The 22017-nt window shown below is 35.2% G+C and overlaps 4 protein-coding genes across 4 annotated transcripts; 1 reads left to right on the forward strand and 3 right to left on the reverse strand.

Annotated features, from left to right (window-relative positions):
* Positions 1-220: 220 nt before the first annotated feature.
* LOC110783335 (probable LRR receptor-like serine/threonine-protein kinase RKF3) lies at positions 221-2965 on the reverse strand. Its single transcript, XM_021987664.2, has one exon. The coding sequence runs from the start codon at positions 2522-2524 to the stop codon at positions 563-565; it is 1962 nt and encodes a 653-aa protein (XP_021843356.1). The 5' UTR covers positions 2525-2965; the 3' UTR covers positions 221-562.
* Positions 2966-7347: 4382 nt separating this feature from the next.
* LOC110783240 (uncharacterized) lies at positions 7348-12652 on the reverse strand. Its single transcript, XM_056827137.1, has 8 exons — positions 12474-12652; positions 12317-12384; positions 11060-11179; positions 10246-10319; positions 10083-10137; positions 9898-9999; positions 9512-9623; positions 7348-7876 (listed from the first exon to the last, which is right to left on the reverse strand). Exons 1-8 carry the CDS (start codon positions 12533-12535, stop codon positions 7756-7758), a joined length of 714 nt encoding a protein of 237 aa, XP_056683115.1. The 5' UTR covers positions 12536-12652; the 3' UTR covers positions 7348-7755.
* A 670-nt stretch (positions 12653-13322) lies between these two features.
* On the reverse strand, positions 13323-14805 carry LOC130459547 (uncharacterized). Its single transcript, XM_056826992.1, has 3 exons — positions 14792-14805; positions 14605-14695; positions 13323-13860 (listed from the first exon to the last, which is right to left on the reverse strand). Exons 1-3 carry the CDS (start codon positions 14803-14805, stop codon positions 13549-13551), a joined length of 417 nt encoding a protein of 138 aa, XP_056682970.1. The 3' UTR covers positions 13323-13548.
* A 675-nt stretch (positions 14806-15480) lies between these two features.
* Positions 15481-21748, forward strand: LOC110783338 (hydroxymethylglutaryl-CoA lyase, mitochondrial). The gene is made up of 9 exons (XM_021987667.2): positions 15481-15875; positions 17125-17247; positions 17706-17862; positions 18093-18272; positions 19211-19291; positions 19379-19542; positions 19923-20059; positions 20588-20703; positions 21283-21748. Exons 2-9 carry the CDS (start codon positions 17126-17128, stop codon positions 21529-21531), a joined length of 1206 nt encoding a protein of 401 aa, XP_021843359.1. The 5' UTR covers positions 15481-15875; position 17125; the 3' UTR covers positions 21532-21748.
* The last annotated feature ends 269 nt before the right edge of the window (positions 21749-22017 follow it).

Genomic DNA, 22017 nt, shown 5'->3' on the forward strand with positions numbered 1-22017 from the left:
ACTCAACATAACGTGCCATGTCTTACTTTTTCAAAAAATTATGGCCCTGGCCCAATCCACGGCCCATAATTTTGTGCTTGTGTGAAACCGTGTTTTTTTCATGTCGAGGCCCGGCCCAGCCCAATGCCTCTTTACACACGGCCCGCACACTTCTCATCTTTGTAAACTTTTCTTTCCGAAGGTTCTCATCTTTGTCAACTTGACTTTAAACAACTTCAAATGAGCAATGAATCAATGAACTAATGAAGTAAAGTTTTGAGCTTTATATATACAACCCATCCCTATTATTTTTCCTACTCATGGTACAAGTTCATCTTCAACCCACAAAAAACCCAAAGAAAAACCAAAGAAAAAAGACATGGCTAATCTATACAATCAAAGTATACTACTACTCCTACTACTACAAATTGAGGGATCTAACGATTATCTGTTGGTTCAGCGGTGATTGAGTTGAACATGGTAGGAATGACTCGTGTTCAATCCCCCGCAACAACAATTGGGAGGGGACTGAAACCCATCCACCCATAACTCACCCCGAATAAAGATTAACCCTAAACTAAAATCATCTCAAATTCGTACCATTATCTTCTACTTCTTCCAACCCATTATGACTACCAAAATCAACATGACCCATCGAATAATACGACTGAAACCCACCGGAAGTCGACATTTGACCCGACCCGCTACTACTCGCCGACCTCTCAATATCCTCCAACTCCGCATTAAACGAAATCGGCCGTTCCGGTATCGCCGGAACCTGCATATTTTCCGTCTCCAAAATCTTCACAACTTGATCCATTGTTGGCCTAGCATACAATTGTGGATGCGAACACAAAACCGCCGTCAAAACATACTTCTCCATCACAGATTCCGGCCCCAATTCCGGCATCCCTTCTTCAATAACATCTAACCCATGCCCTTTTCTGACCAACGACCACGCCCAATCCGTCACCAACGACGGCGACAACGACGGATTCCCGGCGTCAGATAAGATCGCTTTCTTACCACTCAAAAGCTCGAGTAAAACAACCCCGAAGCTGAAAACGTCGCTTCTTTCCGTTAACTGACCGTAAAGAGCATATTCCGGCGCAACATACCCCATTGTTCCGGCAACACGAGTACTCAAATGCGAAAACCCTTCTGGGTTAAACTTCGCAAGACCGAAATCAGCAACTTTCGCTTCAAAATTATCATCCAATAATATGTTGCTAGCTTTAATATCACGATGAATTATCGAAGGTTGAGCTCCGTAATGAAGGTAAGCTAACCCACGCGCCATCCCCAACGCGATTTTCTGTCTCACCGGCCAACTGAGCTTCGTTGATCCGTATAAATGATCATGTAAACTACCATTATGCATTAAATCACAGACGATTATTCTTTGGTGACCTTCTAAATTGGTGGTGGCGACGCAATAGCCTCGGAGTTCGACGAGATTAACGTGACGAATACTTGCGATTACTTCGACTTCGTGGGTGAAACTAGCGTCGCCGGCGGCGGAGCAGTTTTTGAACCTTTTGACGGCGATTTCTGTGGTGTTATCCGGTAATAGACCTTTGTATACGTTTCCATAGCCGCCTTTTCCGATGAGGTTATCCCGGTGGAAGTTTTTTGTGGCGCGTTTTATCTCGTCGTACCCGAATTTCATCAAATGGGTACTTCCACCTATTGAGGAGAGATTCGGTCCTGCTCCTGACCCGACCCGGTTGATTCTCCTTTTTTTTTCAGCCATTTTCGCTCGATTCTTCTTCAACCTCGAGAAAAAGTAACCCCCGACGAAAATTGAGCATATTCCGATGAACCCTACGACTGTAATTAGAGAAATCAGCAGTATTTTTTTCTTCCGATTGTTGCGATTTTGGGAGGAGGAGAAATCGAGTGAGAATAAGCATTTCGCGGTGCCAGGATCAGACGGTCCGTATTGATTGATTAAAGCTCCGGCGTAAATCAACGGTAGATTTGTACAATCGGAGATGTTACCGTTGAAAGGACTATTGGAAGTGAGATATGAAGCTTGCAGAGTGGTGAGGCTGGTGAGACAGGAAGCGCAAGGGGACCCGTTTTCCAGCGACTGGTTACAGTTCGAAACGGCGTCGTCTAAGGCGGATTGAGGAACGAGTCGCTCGAATTCCGACCGAGTTGAGATGTTCATACAACCTTCGGAGATCCACTGAGTTCTGAACCCGCATGAGGACCGGATCTTGAACCCGGGGAGGAACGAGTCGACGACTGAGTCGTATGAGGTCCAGCATGACTCGGAGGTGTTAACGGGTGGGTAGAATGACCCGGTGGATTGGAGGTATTGAGAGAGGACGAGGCGTAGACCTTCTGCTATGTAGCCGCAGTTTGCTCCGACGTCGTTTGAGGGTTTCACGTCTGCGTCTCGGACTAGTGTGCTCAAGGTGGTGAAGTTCAGTGGACATGGTGAAGAAGATGATGAGGTGGAGGGTACGGTGTCGTTTTGAGCTGAAGAAAGGAGTAGGAGTTGAAGAGAGAGAAAGAGGAGAAGATGGAGATGACACATTTCTATTCTAGAGTTGTTGTTGATTCCATGGATGTGGGTTTTTGGTTTTGGTTTTGGGTTTTGAAAATGATTGGATATAATTGGGATATGTTGATTTCAAGAACTCAAAACAAAAGTTGAGAGTGGTTGTTGAATCTATGGATGTGAGTGGGTTTTTGGTTTTGATTATGGGGTTTGAAAATGATTGGATATAATTGGGATTTGTTAGGGTGTTTGTATTGCCGTCTGTTATGTTGATTTCAAGAACTGACAACAAAAATTAGTTGAGAGTAGTTGTTGAATTCATGTATATAAGTGGGTTTTTGGTGTTCGTTATGGGTTTTGAAATAATTAGATATAATTGGGATTAGTTATGGACTCGGTATTACCGGCTGTTATATTGATTTCGAGAACTGATAACAAAAGTTATTTGAGAGTAGTTGTTGAATACATGGAGTTGAGTGGGTTTTTGGTGTTCATTATGGGTTTTGAATGATTGGATATAATTGGGATTAGTTAAAAGGTTCGGTATTACTGCTGGTTATGTTGATTTCGAGAACTGACAACAAGAAACTGATTGTTGATGGGCCAAGTGGAGGTGTTAACCAAGCAAGACTAAGAGCAAGCGAGGGCTCTGATATCACCACCAGTTATGTTGATTTTGAAAACTGGCAGCAAAAAATGGTAACGAACGTGGCAAGTGGAGTTATTAATCAAGCAAGATTAAGAGCTTGTGAGGGGTCTGATATCACCGCCAGTTATGTTGATGGATCTGACAACAAAAAATGATAACTGGCGGGCCAAGTGGAGGTGTTAACCAAGCAAGATAAAGAGCATGTGAGGGGTCTGATATCACCGCCAGTTATGTTGATTTCGCAAACTGACAACAAAAAATGGTAACACACAGCGCAAGTGTAGGTGTTAATCAAGCAAGATTAAGAGCATGTGAGGGTATGATATCACCACCAATTATGTTGATTTCGAGAACTGACAACAAAAAAGGGTCACGAACAGGGCAAATAGGGGGGTGTTAATCAAGCAAGATTAAGAACATGTGAGTAAAATTAAGGACTAATAATAAAATAAGATATCTGGAAATTAATAGTGCAAGGAACAGCAGCCAGAGGGATAGTGTGTAGTGATGTTGATGCTGAGCTGATACTATGAATGGAGACAAAGTTAGATGGCTCCTTCATGCTTCTAGGAAAGTTGGTTTATTCCTTTTCATGTTTTTTTTCTTCTTCTTCCTATTTTAAGGGGCCACTTGTAACTATGTAGAAGACTTTTGACTGGAATGGTAACTAAAGGTTGTTAGAGCAAGCAAGCTCTTGGTGTTGGTCTTGGTGGTGGACTGGTGGTGCAGATGGAGGAGCAGAGTTGGTCGCAGCGGGGCGTGGAGGGGGAGACCGTGGTCACGAACGTTGAGGGTTAGTTTGGGGATTAGACAATGGGATTACGCGGGTGACTAAAGTTGGTAAAGAGGAATTCATAAGCAGTATTGTATGGTCACCTCAATTTTCACAGATTCGTGTTGATCATTACTTGTACTTAATATACTTCGTATAAGTTATTCATGATATATTGGGTAAACCAAACTCAATGTATGTTCTATGTGGAGTACATATCTTATCATTGGATATACTTTTGCAAATATTCATTTCTTTTACTTTTATCGCAAAATTTTGACTTTGCAAATAATAAAGAACGGAGGAAGTAACTCTTTGATTTCGTAACCATTTTCTTGTTTAGCATACAATAGAACATACTCCCTCCGTCCCTTAATACTCGCACCGTTTTGACTGGACACGCTTGCCAATGCACAATTTTGACCACCAATATCTTTAACTACATATTATAAAAACTTGTAAAAATATTAATATTTTGAAAATATATATTAAGATGAAGCCAACAATATATTATATACTAACATTTGTTTTCATATACTAGCATTAAATTAGGGTCAAAGTGAATTATGTGAATAGTGCAAAAAGTCAAAACGGTGCGAGTATTAAGGGACAGAGGGAGTAGAATTTTTAAATAAAATAGTAACATAAATTACTCAAACACCCTTACCTAAACTCTAAACTCTTCTTTCCCTTTTCTTTTTCATTGATGGAAAAATGGACAGTAGGTAGAGGGTGTTGAATGATCATCCCAAACCCTACCAAAAATTCCCACTCAACTTAAACAAATATGAAGAGATAATGGGAAGGGTTATATGGGTCATTCTACTTAAAAAAATATACTAATAAGTTGTTGAAATTAGGTTGTACATAGTGAAGTAGTTGTTACAGACTTACAGTTCATCTGGGCAGGTTAGCTCAATGATTTGGAGTATTATTATGAGATTTAAACATGGAACTTGAGTTACACTTTTGGTCCAACTGTCCAGGTGGATTTAGAAGACATGAAACTATTTCCATCTCTCAGCAAATAACGCAAATTTTTGGCTATACCCGGGTACAGCCAAAGCTGGCTGTACCCCCATCCAAAACGATGTCGTTTTGTGTTGTTTAAAATGAATATTAATATACTGGTACAAAAATGAACATCTACTATTTCGGAAATGAACATTTATTTATTTATTTGGAATGAACATTGACTATTTTGGAAATGAACGTTTATTTATTTATTTGGAAATAAACTACAAAAATGAACATTTACTATTTCGAAAAAGAACATTTATTTAGTTATTTGGAATGAACATTTACTATTTTGGAAATGAACATTTATTTATTTATTTGGAAATAAACAATATAGGCGCTTGTAAAAACATAAAAGACCAATGAAGTGAATAATTTCATTATGAACATTAACCATATATTTATTGTGAACAAACAAATAAACAAGAAAGAACAAATAATTCAACAAAAAAGAACAAACAATATAAAAAAGAACATAAAATTCCAGAAAAAAGAACAACCAATACAACAATTATGAACAATTTTATGATGAATTTTAAAGCCAACATGAAAAAACAAACAATACAACAAGAAAGAACAAATACTGGTACAAATATGAACATTTACTATTTCGGAAATGAACATTTATTTATTTATTTGGAATGAACATTTACTATTTTGGAAATTAACATTTATTTATTTATTTGGAAATAAACTACAAAAATGAACATTTACTATTTCGAAAAAGAACATTTATTTAGTTATTTGGAATGAACATTTACTATTTTGGAAATGAACATTTATTTATTTATTTGGAAATAAACAATATAGGCGCTTGTAAAAACATAAAAGACCAATGAAGTGAACAATTTCATTATGAACATTAACCATATATTTATTGTGAACAAACAAATAAACAAGAAAGAACAAATAATTCAACAAAAAAGAACAAACAATATAAAAAAGAACATAAAATTCCAGAAAAAAGAACAACCAATACAACAATTATGAACAATTTTATGATGAATTTTAAAGCCAACATGAAAAAACAAACAATACAACAAGAAAGAACAAATACTGGTACAAAAATGAACATTTACTATTTCGGAAATGAACATTTATTTATTTATTTGGAATGAACATTTACTATTTTGGAAATGAACATTTATTTATTTATTTGGAAATAAACTACAAAAATGAACATTTACTATTTCGGAAATGAACATTTATTTATTTATTTGGAATGAACATTTACTATTTTGGAAATGAACATTTATTTATTTATTGGGAAATAAACAATATAGGCGCTTGTAAAAACATAAAAGACCAATGAAGTGAACAATTTCATTATGAATTTTAAAGCCAACATGAAAGAACAAACAATACAACAAGAAAGAACAAACAATAAAGCAGATAATTATTATGAACAAAAAAATAAACAAAAAATAACAAAAAATAACAAACAATATAAAAAAGAACATAAAATTCCAGAAAAAAAGAACAAACAATACAACAATTATGAACAATTTTATGATGAATTTTAAAGCCAACATGAAAGAACAAACAATACAACAATAAGTTTGATGAATGAATTTAAAAAACAACAAGAAAGAACAAACAGTACAACAAGAAAGAACAAACAATACAAAAAGAAATAATAAAAGATTAATGAAGAGTTTAATTATGAACATTAACCATATGATTATTATAAACAAACAAGTAGACAAGAAAGAACGAGCAATATTAAAAAAAAAACATAAAGTTCTAGAAGAAAGAACAAAAAATACAACAATTATGAAAATTTGATGATGAATTTAAAAAACAACATGAAAGAACAAACAGTACAACAAAAATGAACAAACAGTACAACAAGAAAGAACAAACAGTACAATAAGAATGAACAAACAGTACAATAAAAAAGAACAAACAGTCGACAAGAATGAACAAACAATATGAGCGCGTCATTTTTGGGGGGTACAGCCAGAGTTGGCTGTACCCGGGTATAGCAGTTAGCAATTGAGCAAATAATGCCTCTTAAAAACTTATTCATATAATTACATAAACAGCTGAATTCGAGTAAGCGATCATGCATTTAGGTACGGGTCAGGTCGGGTTTCACTGTTTCAGGATATTCTCTTTTTGAGAGTTCAGGTTGGGTTTTCAGACCGGGTTAGAGATGGCTAGCTCTCTCTAGTCCTCTACTACTTAAACGTAAAGGACAATTTGGGTTTAACACCTAATCATCGTTCGAGAACTGAGTGTTGTGCTGGATTCTGGCTATTAATGGGCCCCCAGCCCGTTGAACAGGTCTCTGCTGGAGTATCAAACACCAATCCTAGGAGGGTTTCAACACACTTTCACAAACCAGGCTTAAATGACATCTAAAATAACAGAAAGCAGCAATTATTCTTCCCCATATGCTTGTTATGCTCATAGCAATCATGTCACAGAAAAGAGGTGTTCCATTCATTCACAAAGGGGCATAAAATAGCTATTTCTAGTTATTAATTTGAATCTTAGAGAGATAACTGGTGATTGATGAACACCATCTTCTCAAATTTCTAAAACATAATAATGTGATGCATCAGTGTGCATCATAACAGAACAGCAGAGGAATCCGAGTGAAAAAATTAGAGATATCATTAAAATGTTAAAAGCTACCTTTCGTTTTTCCTATGTTTTATCAATATTAAAGTTCTCTTGTTTCATAATGTTATGCTACCGTTCCTATGTCTGGAAAATAGGCAATGTGTCGTTACCTCAGGTTGCACCTTCTTGCTTACTATCTATCTGAAAGCTGTATTTGATCCTAGGCTCCAAACTCCAAGTACAAAGCAAAATCTGTTTGATCTACTGAAGGGTAATCTCGTAAATGACCCCTTCCAAGTTTCCAACGACTGAACGGGTTCCACAAACTTCTTTCGTTGACAAGCCATGTCCCTGGGCCTCGTTGAGCACCATCTGATCCATTCTGTGTAAGGATGAAAGATGTGAGTATCAAAAATACTTTCATAGCAAGAATTTTGAAAAGTAGATAACATAGATGAACAACGATACCATCAGACACGGACACACCAAAAATTAATATCCAAATTTTAGTCATATAATATCCTTTTTCTTGTCTTAACCATAAGAGAGTCATTTTTACTGTATATAATTCTAGTTCTAAATCTATACCAAGTATAAGGAAAGTTAACCTAACATCATATATCCAGAAACCGGTATACAAAAGGGGGGAAATGAGTGGTTTGTAATGACTTTTCAAGCTTTTCTACAGAGTATCGTTTTGGTGTCATAAGAGAGAGTCCATTTTTATCTACTCATTTCGGATCTTATACCAAGTATATGCGAAGTTAACCTAATATCATATAATTATCAAGAAACCGTTATACAAAGGGGGGGAAATGAGTAGTTTGTACTTTGTAATGTCTTTTAAGCTTTTCTACAAAGGATTAATTACTTTTAATAATCCAACCTTTGAGCCATTTTCCAAAATTAATCCAACCTTTTGATTATTATCTAATAATCTAACCTTTATACCCCTTTAACTAATAATGCACCCTACCTGTTACGAAACAGGTAAAGCCGGTCATATTGATGACGTGGCTTATGGCTGTTGTAAGTAGTGTGAGTGGGACATTTAAAACACCACTTTCCTTTTATTTGTCCCCCTTTACATTTATTCCTCCTCTTCTTCTTCTCCAGATCCTTAGAAATCGCCATTGATGGCCAAGCTTCAATTTTTATTTTATTTACTTTTAATTCAAGGTTAATGGCCTTTCATGGATCTTTAGCAAGGCGATTAGCAATTCGAACTTTGATGTTTGCTCTTGTCACTTCGATTTTGCCCCTTTTGCAACTTGTGATTGATATTGATCCTGCAAAACCCATGTTTATGAGCTCTAATGGAGTAATGGATGTGATACTAAAGTGGGTTATTTTGACCCGGATTCGCTCTTTGGCAGTTTCTTAAACTCAATACTCCATTCGTATTCCCACATTTGAGATCTGTTAAAGGGGTATTCCCAAGTCCCGTTGGCAGCGCGCAATGCTTCAGTTGACTTGTTCAGTCGGTTCCCAGTTTTTTGGAGCATTATCGGTTAAAGGGGTATAAAGGTTAGATTATTAGATAATAATCAAAAGGTTGGATTAATTTTGGAAAATGGCTCAAAGGTTGGATTATTAAAAGTAAATAATCCTTCTACAAAATAATCTAAGTATATTTGTGCATAAAAATAACCAATTTGGCCATTGTGGTAGGCCTCTACTATGGTTAGCTAACCACATTCTCTTCCGTTGTGGGCCCTCCTAATCTCTTCCTTCTATGGGTTGAAGTTACGGAAGAAAGAGAGAGAACCAAGAGAAGGTATCAATAGAAGCTCATATCAAACGTCTTAACATCTAGCAACTAGCATTGGGTGGACCTTCTAGTTTATACAAAAAGTTAGCATAAAAGATGAAAATATATCACTGTCATAAATTTCCTCAATGTTAATAGCATGTTATTGTTATAGATTCTTTGCTGAGAGATCAACCAACAAACTACATGGCTTAAAAGTTTATTTTAAAACAATGGAAAATTTAAGAAATCACGAAATTTACTCACACTTTGGCGCGAGAGACATAACCCAGAATGAATCTGCATCTTCCTTTTCCTCTGATTTGAAGAAGCCTCTTAACTGTATCGAAAAGCAAGGGAATACTGGATTGTTGGAAGCGTATAAATTGTCAAGGCCCACAACAAATATATGCCCACGAAAATAAACGCAAAAGTGATAACTGAATACTTTTCTACGAAAAATTGCACAAAGATGACAAACATCAAAGTAAATCTCAATCAACTGCACGCTTCAACAGTCTATCAGTCTATATATAGACATAGGCTGGTTGAAACATAGCACATAAACACCATCAATGAAATAAGAACTAGTAACGATAGCATGATTTGAATTTGCAAGAATTCACAATAAAATAAGAGAAAAATCAGGATATAAATATCTGCTCCAAGAATTAGATCAAATCCTTCCGGATATCTTTGCAGAATTTCATTTCTCTGGTCAGAACTTCCCCATTCTAGTTTTTCGGCTTCCAAATCTGAGAGAAAGAAATTGTAAATGCATATCAGTTCACTGACATGACATATACCACAATTGCTGCTCCAAGTCCCTTTTACACACCAGAGCAAGGGAAATTCTCAGAAGATGCATGTAGATCTATATTTTTCTTCAGGATCTGCATGACAGGAAAACACAAACAGTTACGCCAACAAAATTAAACCCAAATCTTCTAAATCTAAGTCTATAAACTATTAATTATAAACTATTAATTACATGACCTTGCCTTAAGAACTTCATCACTGTGGTCAGTCATCAGAACTTTTTTGCAAAATCTACTACAGAGTACTCCGGTGACACCTGTGATATTGGAGTTGAAAGTTGAAAGATTTGAAAAACAGTACAGTAGGTAGAGAAGTAGGAAAAAAAGATAATTGTTTATGCAATTTGTTTTAAAGATGATGTAAGAGAAAATGAAAAAGTACGAGACAGATTCAAGGTTCCCCCACAATCTGCAACATATCTCAATGCATGGGAATAGCATAAATTCCTTGTAAAACAAAGAGTAACACACAAAGTTCTTATGCTGAATTTGTCAAGAACTATCACTATCATTCTATCAAGGACATGGCCTGATGGCTTCTATAAAAACCTATTTCCATTCTTTTATTAATTCCTTCGAGATAAAGAGGTGTTCAACATCATAAGCATCTACTCGACCATAATTTATCAAGGTTGCATGGGAATTGTTAAAGTAAAACATAGCATATTTGGCTTTCTGTTCACAAAAACTAACATTACCAAGTTCAATCCAATATAATAGTTGTGCACACTGAAACAGGCGAACAGCTGAAGAGTGGAAAGGGTGGGGTGGAGAGGGAACATACACGCCAAATAAATAAGCTATTAAAGTTAAAATGAAAGAAAGCTCAAGAGGTCAAAGCTCTGGATTCTTGAACCACACCAAACACAGATATAATTATAGCCTTATTGAGCTCACAATTTATCCAAAATACAACGCGACTAATTTCCAATTCCAGATTACAAAGTTCTACAACCCTACATAAAGAAGATAGCTTAGATCAAAGAAAATGGCATACCAACACCAGAGCCTAACTCAATAACAGAAAGTCCTTGAAGCATCTCAGCATTTTTCGACAGGTATTCATTCAACAGCACCGCTCCAGGCCACACCAGTTGGCCAGTCAGATCAAAATCAGCTGCCCCAAAACATACCAATTTCAGTATTACTTCTCCATGGTACATTTAAAAATTACCAATAGAATTCTAATCAAGTAATCAGGCTTTGATTTTTGAAATAGATTATGCGTAATTGCAGCACATAAATGTAACTGATCAACATCAAAATGGTTATTTTCTTGCAAATTCCTGAAAACCCATTTCATTAAACCAACTATTGAAAGCAAATTTACTCACTTCAACCTAAATGAAGGCAAAATAGCTCAAAAAAATAAATTGTTCTTACAAAATTGTTTGCAATTCCAGAACATTTTACCCAATAGTGTAATCAACCAACAACAGTTGAAGTTTTGCACAATAAGTTGTAAAATCACACAAAACTCAACTGATAATATTAACAATTGGAAGTGAATTTACTCACTTCAACCTAAATGAAGGCAAAATAGCTCAGAAAATTAAATTGTTCTTAAAAAATTGTTTGCAACAGCAGAACATTTTACCCAATTGTGTAATCAACCAACATCAATTGAAGTGTTGCACAATAAGTTGTAAGATCACACAAAACCCAATTGATGATATTAACAATTGGAAGTGAATTTACTCACTTCAACCTAAATGAAGGCAAAATAGCTCAGAAAATTAAATTGTTCTTAAAAAATTGTTTGCAACTGCAGAACATTTTACCCAATTGTGTAATCAACCAACATCAATTGAAGTGTTGTACAATAAGTTGTAAGATCACACAAAACCCAATTGATAATATTAACAATTGGAAGTGAATTTACTCACTTCAACCTAAATGAAGGCAAAATAGCTCAGAAAATTAAATTGTTCTTAAAAAATGTTTGCAACTGCAGAACATTTTACCCAATTGTGTAATCAACCAACATCAATTGAAGTGTTGCACAATAAGTTGTAAGATCACACAAAACCCAATTGATAATATTAACAATTGGAAGTGAATTTACTCACTTCAACCTAAATGAAGGCAAAATAGCTCAGAAAATTAAATTGTTCTTAAAAAATTGTTTGCAATTGCAGAAAATTTTACCCAATAGTGTAATCAACCAACATCAATTGAAGTTTTGCACAATAAGTTGTAAAATCACACAAAAACCCAGTTGATAAAATTAACAATTGGAAGTGAATTTACTCACTTGAAGCTGAATGAAGGCAGTATAGCTCAAGAACTTGAGACCCAAATGTGAAAGTGGTCAATTGGTAACTGCAAAATCAAATTAATTTACATAATTGATTCAACATTCAGCAATATCAGTTGATAGATTAATAGATAGAGAGGGAGAGAAGGGTTACTTGTCATTGATGAAGAATGATTCGTCCAAACAAACAATATCATCTTCCTCTTCTCCTTCCATTGTTAGGTTTTTGATTTTCCCTCCACAGAGATAGAACCCTATTCTTCAGAAAAATACTGGGTACGAGAATTAGCTTTCTTCGATTTTTTGAAGTTTGGATGCTACTTGAATCCATATTCGTTTCATTTCGGCCCATGATCAGCTATGTAACTATGTTTGAATTTTGAGGGGAAAAATTAGTGCGTTCATTAATTAAGGGATACTTTGTCCGTGAATATATAAGAACGTATTTCACTGTGACAACTGTTCTCCCATTATTTGTTATAAATTGGACGTCACTAACTTAGCTAAGTGATGGCAACGGAGTTCTCATCGCTTTTGACATGAGACCAATCAACAAAGGAATAATATGTGCTAACTTCTAAAACATCCTCAAGTATAGAATCAGGTCTGGAGAATAAGTTAAAACATCACTCAATCTGGTCACCATGCTCCGACAATCTGATTCAAGAATAACTCTCGACAACCCGTACCTACGAGCGAGCTTGGTAGCAAATAAGATGGCCTTGCATTATGTTATGTCTGGTGGTCGATCAACTTCCTCGCATACGCCTGACTCCGACAAATAGCGTTATGTTTGAATTTTGTTCTTGATATATTTAAACTTTTCTTAAATGAAAAGCCTGTTTACCATCATCTTGATTTTGTTGTATACAAAATAATGTTTCAAATTGTTCTCTTGAGTTTTTTTTCCCCCTAATAAAACAATGAACAAACTGAGATATGAGAAACTTAGTTTGACTGGTTAGAACTTAGAACTATGAGTGACCAACACAAGCTACCTTATCAATAATTTATGGAATTGAATCGAAAGTTGATTCTTGAAAATGAAATCGGAATGTTCCCAAGTCATCCCGACCTATAGCAGACTCAATAGCAGAGATTGAACCCTAACGTTGTGAACTTGAGATTGAAAGCTGGAATCTTTTCTAGATGGTCAAGCAACTTGTGCACCACTGCAACACTATGGAAATAATTAGCCAATATGTAAAACCGCAACATCATGGTCTTTATTACTTTTCCACTTTTTTCCACAAGACATAGTAAATTAGGAGGAAGTATTTACACATATCTGATATGTGTAACCCAACACATATCTGACTCAAAAGAAAAGATAAAATAAAAAGTAAAGTGATTTTGGGGGAAAATGAAATTGAATAGCGAAAGACAAATGACATCTCTGCCAAGTTGGACCATGTGACGTGGAAAGAAGGGAGCTTCACCCCAAAACAAAATTTGTCTCCTTTCCCCCAAATCGTCTTCTTCTCCCCCAATTCACTTGTTCTTCTTCTTCCCCAATTCACCTTATCTTCATCAATTCTAACCTATTGATGAACAAAAACAAACAAATTTAAACCACAATAAAATTAGCTTCCGAATTATGGACGGAATAATTTTTTTGCGATGAGTTCGAGAGAAATAGATGCTGAAACTGGACGATTATCAGGCTAAATATAGTTGCATTCCACAATTTAGATAGTGCCATTCCAATTAAGAAAGTACCATTTATACTTTATAAAGTACCATTTCAATGTATAAAGTACCATTTCTTATTAAAAAACTACCATTCATATTTACAAATTCAACGTCATTTTACCTGAATTTTGCACTCTGAGATTAACTAATTACGAAACTTTTGGGAATAATCCAACAACATTACCATTAAACAATAACACTCCGATACATTACACACGAAAAAATCCATTAAACAATCACATTAACAAATTTTCAGATCGACTCAACCAATTTTTCAATTCAATAAAAAAATTGAAAACTTAGGGAATTACCTTCAAATGAAAAAGACCCACAAAAATCTGAGTATAATCACACTTCTGAGGAGAATCACACTTTAGAGAAGAGTAGATCTGAGCTTCAACAAGGAGAAGAGGTTGGAGGAGAGAGAAGAGAGAAGAGAGAAATGAGGGAGATGAGAGAGATTGACGAAAGATTCGAGAGAGCAAGCAGAGACTAATGCCACGCTGGAAAACATTACCCACCAACAACCAACACACATGGATTTCATTAAACAAGTCAGCATTTTCAAATTTAGGATGAAGTTACCAACATACCCCTGATATGTTTTTCTTGGTGCATGTCTGATAGCCGCTGCAAAAACCTCGTAAATTAGAGGAGTAATACACTAAAGTAGATGCAATTTGACTTAAATACAAGTCAACATTTAATGTCAATTGAAATGGCAAGGGACTGGCTTTTTAAGGAGCTCACAATCTTTGAATTGATGCATATTCTCCTCACCTCTTCTTTGTCATGAAGTGTATAGTTAAGGGGAAGTATTGAGTTTCACTTAAGTTACTTTTCTCATTTATATTTTAATATACATAGACCTTTTTTTAGGGAATATTTTAATATACATAGACAAGGTTTCACTTAAATCACATTTCTCATTTATATTTCAATATACATAGACAAAAAAAAGTAGCTTTAAAATTTTGAAAAGTAAGAAATATTTCTTCCGCGACTGATGTAACACACGAAATAACCTTCTCTGGATGTCAAGTTAAAACATCTTAAACATTTATTTTTAAAAAAGTAAGAAATTTTGATTTTCATGGCTTTGCCGCTCACTAAAACAAAAAAATATAAGTCTTGTTTGACAGTCAACTATTTAACATGGTATTTAGTTATTTTAATTTGCTGATTCCCAGTCAACCACTCATACGATACTCCATACTACATATTATAAGGTAACTTTCCTAGAAATACCAAATGACGAATTCAACTTAAATATTCCTTAAAAGTCACATAATAATATTATAACATCAAGAGTAATTGACTTAAAAAAGCAAAAGAATAAATGGAATTGAAGAAATTGACCAACTTCCAACTAAAAACTACCCACCCACCAATTTCCCTCCCTTTCTTAACTTCTTTGGTCATCAAAGGTTGAATTTTTAATTGAAAAATACAAGTCAAGTGTCTCAAATCACAAACCTTTAAATTGGGACAAAGTATTTTTCCTACCACAAGAATCACTCTCACACCTTTCAACAATCAAGAATCAACACACAATTTTCAATTTTTTTCCATTTCTCTCTCAAAAATAGTTTTAGTTTCTCTCTCTACATCTCATTTTCTACAACAAACACCAAGAACGATTTATGAGCAGCTAGCTCCCTTTACATGTTTGTTGTATCTTTAATTATTATTATCAATTTTTCTTCTCTTTCTCAACTACCCACAAAAATTTGATCAAAAAAATTGAATATTATTGAATTTTAGTGGAAAAAAGCAAAAAGCAAAAGAGGAAGACAATTCCCCTTTTTTCCCTGAAAAATCTAGGGTATTCAGTTCAATTTTGGGTTTTTTGACTCAATTTCAGGTTTGTTTTTAGTTGAATTTTATGGGTATTTTTCTTGTTTTGTTGATCTTGTTTATTTGATTGGGAACAGAGGATCAAGAAAGATAATGAAATTAGGGTCACGAATTGGGGAAAACCCTTTTTACTTTATTTCTGGTAAAATTGGTACTCGAATTCAGCAATTTAGGGCTTTAATTACATTTTTCTGTTATTTTACCGTGGAATTGACTGAAATTGGAACTGGGTTATCTGAATTCCTCTGTTTTTTTCACAAGTTCAGCTCAAATGGAAGTTGTTCTTAAAATTGCTGGGTTTTACTTGTTCATATAGTTGTTGGGTTGGATTTGATGTCAATGTTTACAGTACTGGCACACCAATTAAGTAGTTATTGACGAATTTTGGTATACACATTGTCATTTTGGTAGATTCTTCGGTTTTCCTTAAAATGTTAGGTTGATCTTGAACTAACTATGTTAGAGTTCATTTAAGTTGGTTAATTCCAATTTTGGCAATAAATTGGAAAACTATGTTTAAATGTGTCTAGCATTGAACAAACTGAATGTGATTTTAAGTGCAAGATACTTCCTCCATTCTAAATTAATTGCAACACTGCGAATTTTGCCCTATTCATATACTTCTACAGTTCTACAAAAGTGTTTTGATCACGTAAATTTTACTATTGCTTAATAAACAATTCACATAGACTGTGCAATATATTAGAGTTCATTTAAGTTGATTGATTCCGGTTTTGGCAATAAATTGAAAAATTGTGTTTGAATGTGCTTATGTTGAGCAAACCAAATGTGCTTTTGAGTGCAAGTTACTTCCTCCGTTCTATATTAATTGGAACAATGCGACTTTTTCTCTATTCATATACTCCTATAGTTCTACTTACTAACTTTGACCACATATTTTTACTATCGGTTAATAAACCATTCACATGGAGTGTGCATTATAATTGTTGGTTGACTTATTTTTCTTAACAAGCTAACAAAAAAGTACTGTAGTACTAGTTTCTGGTGAAGTGATCCTGGTCCATTTCTATGATTGTAGCATTTGTGGGATTTATTGGATTTATTCTGTTTGATCATACTTAGCTGATTTATTTCCTTAGACAAGTTAGTGCACCTTTCTTCAATGTTTGCGGAATGCGAGGTTTGTAACCTATAGACAAGATGCTAACAATCTCAAACATGGCTTATTTGAAGTATCTATGGAGAAATTTTGTTTAGATATTTAAATTTTTTTCTTTTCCCACATGTACTTTCAGAATGTCGAGTTTGGAGGAACCCCTCAGGTTTTCATCTGGTTCATGTCGGCCACGAGGAGAGGATTTGGGCATGGGAGCTCGTTGGATTGAAGGAAGCAGGTGCAGCACATCCAACAGTTGCAGGTCAGTGTTCTTTAAGGGCTCATTTATAATACTCCCTCCGTTCCTTTTTGTTCTTAACTTTTGGTATTACGCACGCGATTTAGCGACTAATTAATGTGCATTAAGATTCTTCTACTTTTTTTTACTTAAACAAGGCAAATTACGTTCTTTATAATGTTTTCACTTTTATCAAAAATCCGACACTAAGAAAATGAGAAAGATTTAATTGCCCAATGGAAAAACGTGAGAGATTAAATGACCCAATCAATTTAATTGGTTAAAATAATATTTGGACACAAAGTTTGATAGAATATTAAGGCATTTATGTGATATTATAAAAGGAAATGTAAAGAACAAAACGGGACACCCAAAATGGAATATGTAAAGAACAAAAAGGGACTGAGGGAGTATTATCTTATATGCAAATCTTTGTTTGTGGCGGAGTTTTACATTCGATGTGCTTCTTAATTTTGTTGCAGTGAGGATACCGAAGATTATATGGGAGAAGCTTTTCTATGGGGGAGGAAAAGTAGGGAGTCCCATGGTAACTCTTTCAGCTGGAGAAGCTTAAGCTTAGGTAGAAATCATATGACTTATGTAAATCATGACAAGTGCACTGGTGCCAAAAGGAGTAAGGTAATTGGATACTTTGTTCATCTATTCTTCGAGTTCTAGTATTTTGTAGCTGTAAATCTGTAATGCAAGTCTTTCGCAGTAAGCGTTTGGCAATCATTTTATTCGTGACGTGAATTTGGTATATGGATTCCTTTTCATCCGGGAGTTGCTTGAGTTTTGTCAATTTGCTTCATTGATTTTTCCTTTTTCTTATGGACTTTTGTTTCCCGTGGCATTCAAACTTTTTGCAGGTTACAAATGGCATACCAAATTATGTGAAGATCGTGGAGGTTGGTCCGAGAGATGGACTCCAAAATGAGAAGAACATGGTGCCTACTCATGTAAAGGTTGAGTTGATCCATAGACTAGTTTCTGCTGGATTATCTGTTGTTGAGGCAACAAGTTTTGTCTCGCCCAAATGGGTACCTCAGGTATCTTATCTTCCCTTTTTCTCAGTGATTTGTACTTATTAGGCCCCGTTTAGGGATGTCAACGAGCCGAGCCGAGCCGAGCCGAGCCGAGTATTTGGTTGTTCGAGCTAAGCTTGATAAGATATTTCTAAGCTCGAGCTCGAGCCGAGCTTAATCGAGCTTTCATTCCCTTGTTCGAGCTCGGCTCGTTAAATTTTTTCATTGTTCGAGCTTAGCTCACGAGTAGCTCGTTTAAATTCAAGCTCGAGCCGAGCCGCACTATATCAATATAAACAAGCTTTTCACAAACGAGCCTCGATAAACGAGCAACATCGAATTTAATCTTCGGTATATATCAATAAACGTAATATTATTTTAAAAATTTAAAAAATAACTAATTCAAACAATTTTTTTGCATAGTATACTTACTAATACTATTTAATAATCTCATAAAATAAAGGTATTCTAAAAATTGAAGTCTAACAAAATAGGTGCAACTTAGTTCTAACTTTAAATTCGAGCTTGAATGAGCTTTAAACGAGCTTATAAACGAACACGGACGAGCTTATGAACGAACATGAATGGGCTGTTCGCGAACCTAAACGAGTTGAACACCAAGTTGTTCGAGCTAGCATCATTATTAAACGAGCTTCAAAATTTTGTTCGAACTCGTTTATTTATTAATGATCGAGATTTGACCGAGCTTGTTCACGAGTTGTTCACGAACATATCAGCTCGTTGACATCCTTAGCCCCGTTCGGTATCACGGCCAGTTTCCATTTTTTGGTTTTGTAAGTCATATGATTTAGATTGAATCATGAACTTAAAAAATAGTCATACCTATCGTAATCATGTTGATTTTGAAAACTAGCAACAAAATCTGGAAACAAAAATGATATACTGAACAGAAAATTGTTCAATTCCCGGGATATTCTTGTAAACCTTCTTTTGTTTTGCAGCTCTCAGATGCGAAAGATGTTATGAAAGAAGTTTGCAATGTGGATGGTGCTCGTCTTCCTGTGTTGACCCCAAATTTAAAAGTGAGTGATTTTCAAGGTTGATATCTGTACTTAATAGGAATTCACATGAATAGTTCTATAGACCTGTTTCTTGTATTCCGTTTCCAGGGATATGAAGCAGCTATAGCAGCTGGTGCTAAGGAAATTGCTGTTTTTGCATCCGCTTCAGAATCCTTCTCAAAGTCGAATATAAACTGTAGCATTGATGAAAGTCTTGTTCGTTATCGTGCTGTTGTCTCTGCTGCTAAAAAACTCTCAATTCCAGTTCGTGGGTATGCTCTATACCTCTGGTCTGAAAATTTTGCAATGTTCGTAAAATGTTGACATATTTACATAAGGAAAATTTGCAAATTACTACCTAGGTCTTTAGTTACAAATTACCACCTAGTTTGTTAAAAGTTGTCAATTACACCATCTAAGTGTTTAGTTATTGTTGTCAATTACTACCTTAGCTCATATTTCGGCTAATTAGTCACTAATCATATCATAATCAACTGGTTAAATGCTGTCTGTTTTGCTTTAGTTCATCTGATTTGAAGATCATTCTTTTTCTATACATGCTATTGGATTTGACCAGGTTACTGAACAGGCGAACACATTTCTCTTTCTAGTTTATCGAATACCGATGCTAAATATGAAGATAATTTTGTAGGTATGTTTCATGTGTTGTTGGTTGCCCGGTAGAAGGGCCGATTCCTCCTGCAAAGGTGGCATATGTAGCCAAGGAACTGTATGCCATGGGCTGCTTCGAAATCTCTCTAGGTGATACTATTGGCACCGGAACACCAGGTAATGTTGTTGTTATCTGAGCTATCTTTCTTCTCAACCTAGAAACGTCTTCCGTTCTTATTTAGATGACACAATTTGACTTTAGCACTATTTATACACTGTCCTTTGACCGGGTTTTGTTATTTACGCGCAAGATAAAATGTAGTCACGTGAGATCTTTGAATCGTCTTGATAAATGTTTTCAAACGATCAACTTTTTATAATTTTTCCTTTTACAAAATTAAAGATATTAATGATAGAAAATGTGCATTGACAAAGGTGACTAAAGAATTGTGTCAACTAAATAAGAATGGAGGAAGTATCATGCAACTCAACATGGGTGTGAGTATTGGATATTGGTACAAATCTAAGTGTCAGACACGTTAATGCTCAAAATTTCACGGGGATAAGACAAAATGAATAGTCGGTGTGAATATGGAGTAGTTTTCTACATCTCCGTTGATACCTGGACTTAGATTGACAACTTTGTAATTGTTATTCAGACTTGAATAATCCTCATTGTCATTTATGTTCTTTCTTTTCTTGCAGGTACTGTAATTCCCATGCTCGAAGCTGTAATGGCTGTTGTTCCTGTTGAGAAGCTCGCTGTGCATTTCCATGATACTTATGGACAATCTCTTCCAAACATTTTGGTGTCTCTTCAGGTGAGTTCAGATCTTTATCTGTTTTCTACTGCATAATGTTTGATGTGTTTAATTTAGGTAAGACTTAGGCTCCGTTTGGTAGGGTGTAAAGTGTTTTCAAGGAAAACGATTTTCCCCATTTCAATCATTTTACGTTGTTTGGATTGGCAAGGGAGGGAAAAACAAATTAACATAACTCCCTCGAAGGTGGAAAAAACTGTTCCACTTGAAAGGGAGGGAAGCCACTTTTCCACCTTTCTTCCTTACCTCCTCTCCTTTCTTCCCCTCAATCTTCACCATTTACTCCCATTTCTTTTTAAGGAACCAAACAAAGGAAAACTGATTTGCAATTATGTTTTCCCTTGGAAAATCATTTTACACTGGAAACATTTTACACCAAACCAAACGGAGCCTTAGGCTTTTGTTCTTTCAGCCGAGTTTTCCTTGACTAAACTTATCTGAACTTACCTGAACTTATGAGTTATGATCCCTTCTGAGATTTTTCGTACCATTTGCTAGTTCAATTCTTACGGCATGTTCTTTCCGAACTTATCCTAAACTTATCTGAACTTATCTGACGTTTTTTTTCTTTCCGAACAGATGGGAATCAGTACACTCGATTCCTCGGTAGCAGGACTTGGTGGATGCCCATATGCAAAGGGAGCATCAGGAAATGTTGCAACAGAAGATGTGGTATACATGCTTCATGGACTCGGCATCACCACTAATGTAGACCTAGGCAAGCTGCTGTCTGCTGGCGAGTTCATCTGCAAGCATTTGGGTCGGGTTTCTGGTTCTAAAACTGCTATCGCGTTGGGCCGAGCAACCTATGATACCTCTAAGATGTGAACTTACAAGTTACAACTATATGATATGAAGATCAAGTGAAACGAGGCGATAACGATAATCTTGTTTCATGTATTTCTTATTTTTGTAACAAGTTATATACAAACAATTCTGCAAATGCAGTTACTCTAAAAATATATACCATATGTAGACCATTGAGAATTTGAGATATCTCCCACTTAACAATAATTGAATGATTATGCAAAGTGTATTTTGGCTATTTCAAGCAATTTGTTGAGAAAAGCTCCTCCTTTTTTAAAAAAAAGAAAATTAATAAATGTTCATTATTTACTAAATTAGCAAGTTTTTCAATTGTTTACTAAATGTTCAAGCCTTTCAAAAAAAAAAGCAAGTTTTTCAATTGTTTTTCAACATATCAATCAATTATAAGGGGTGTGGACATGTTGGCAAAAGTTACAAACTTTAAAGTTGCTAATTACTCGTAGTACGTAACTGGTTGTAGTCAAAAGTTAGAAAGTTAGTAACAAA

The sequence above is a fragment of the Spinacia oleracea genome, chromosome 4 (assembly GCF_020520425.1).
Source record: "Spinacia oleracea cultivar Varoflay chromosome 4, BTI_SOV_V1, whole genome shotgun sequence".
Taxonomy (NCBI): Eukaryota; Viridiplantae; Streptophyta; class Magnoliopsida; order Caryophyllales; family Amaranthaceae; genus Spinacia; species Spinacia oleracea.

Bases quoted from the DNA above. Each gene is read 5' to 3' on its own strand.
- LOC110783335 (XM_021987664.2), bottom strand. From the start codon at position 2,524: ATGTGTCATCTCCATCTTCTCCTCTTTCTCTCTCTTCAACTCCTACTC.
- LOC110783240 (XM_056827137.1), bottom strand. From the start codon at position 12,535: ATGGAAGGAGAAGAGGAAGATGATATTGTTTGTTTGGACGAATCATTC. The intron at 10,138-10,245 runs GCAAGGTCATGT...CCTGTCATGCAG, and splicing joins ACAGTGATGAAGTTCTTAAG to ATCCTGAAGAAAAATATAGA. The intron at 7,877-9,511 runs GTGAGTAAATTT...ATCCTTACACAG, and splicing joins TATGTCTCTCGCGCCAAAGT to AATGGATCAGATGGTGCTCA.
- LOC130459547 (XM_056826992.1), bottom strand. The intron at 13,861-14,604 runs GTATGTTGGTAA...GTTCATCAATAG, and splicing joins CCAAGAAAAACATATCAGGG to GTTAGAATTGATGAAGATAA.
- LOC110783338 (XM_021987667.2), top strand. From the start codon at position 17,126: ATGTCGAGTTTGGAGGAACCCCTCAGGTTTTCATCTGGTTCATGTCGG. The intron at 17,248-17,705 runs GTCAGTGTTCTT...ATTTTGTTGCAG, and splicing joins AGCACATCCAACAGTTGCAG to TGAGGATACCGAAGATTATA. The intron at 17,863-18,092 runs GTAATTGGATAC...AACTTTTTGCAG, and splicing joins CTGGTGCCAAAAGGAGTAAG to GTTACAAATGGCATACCAAA.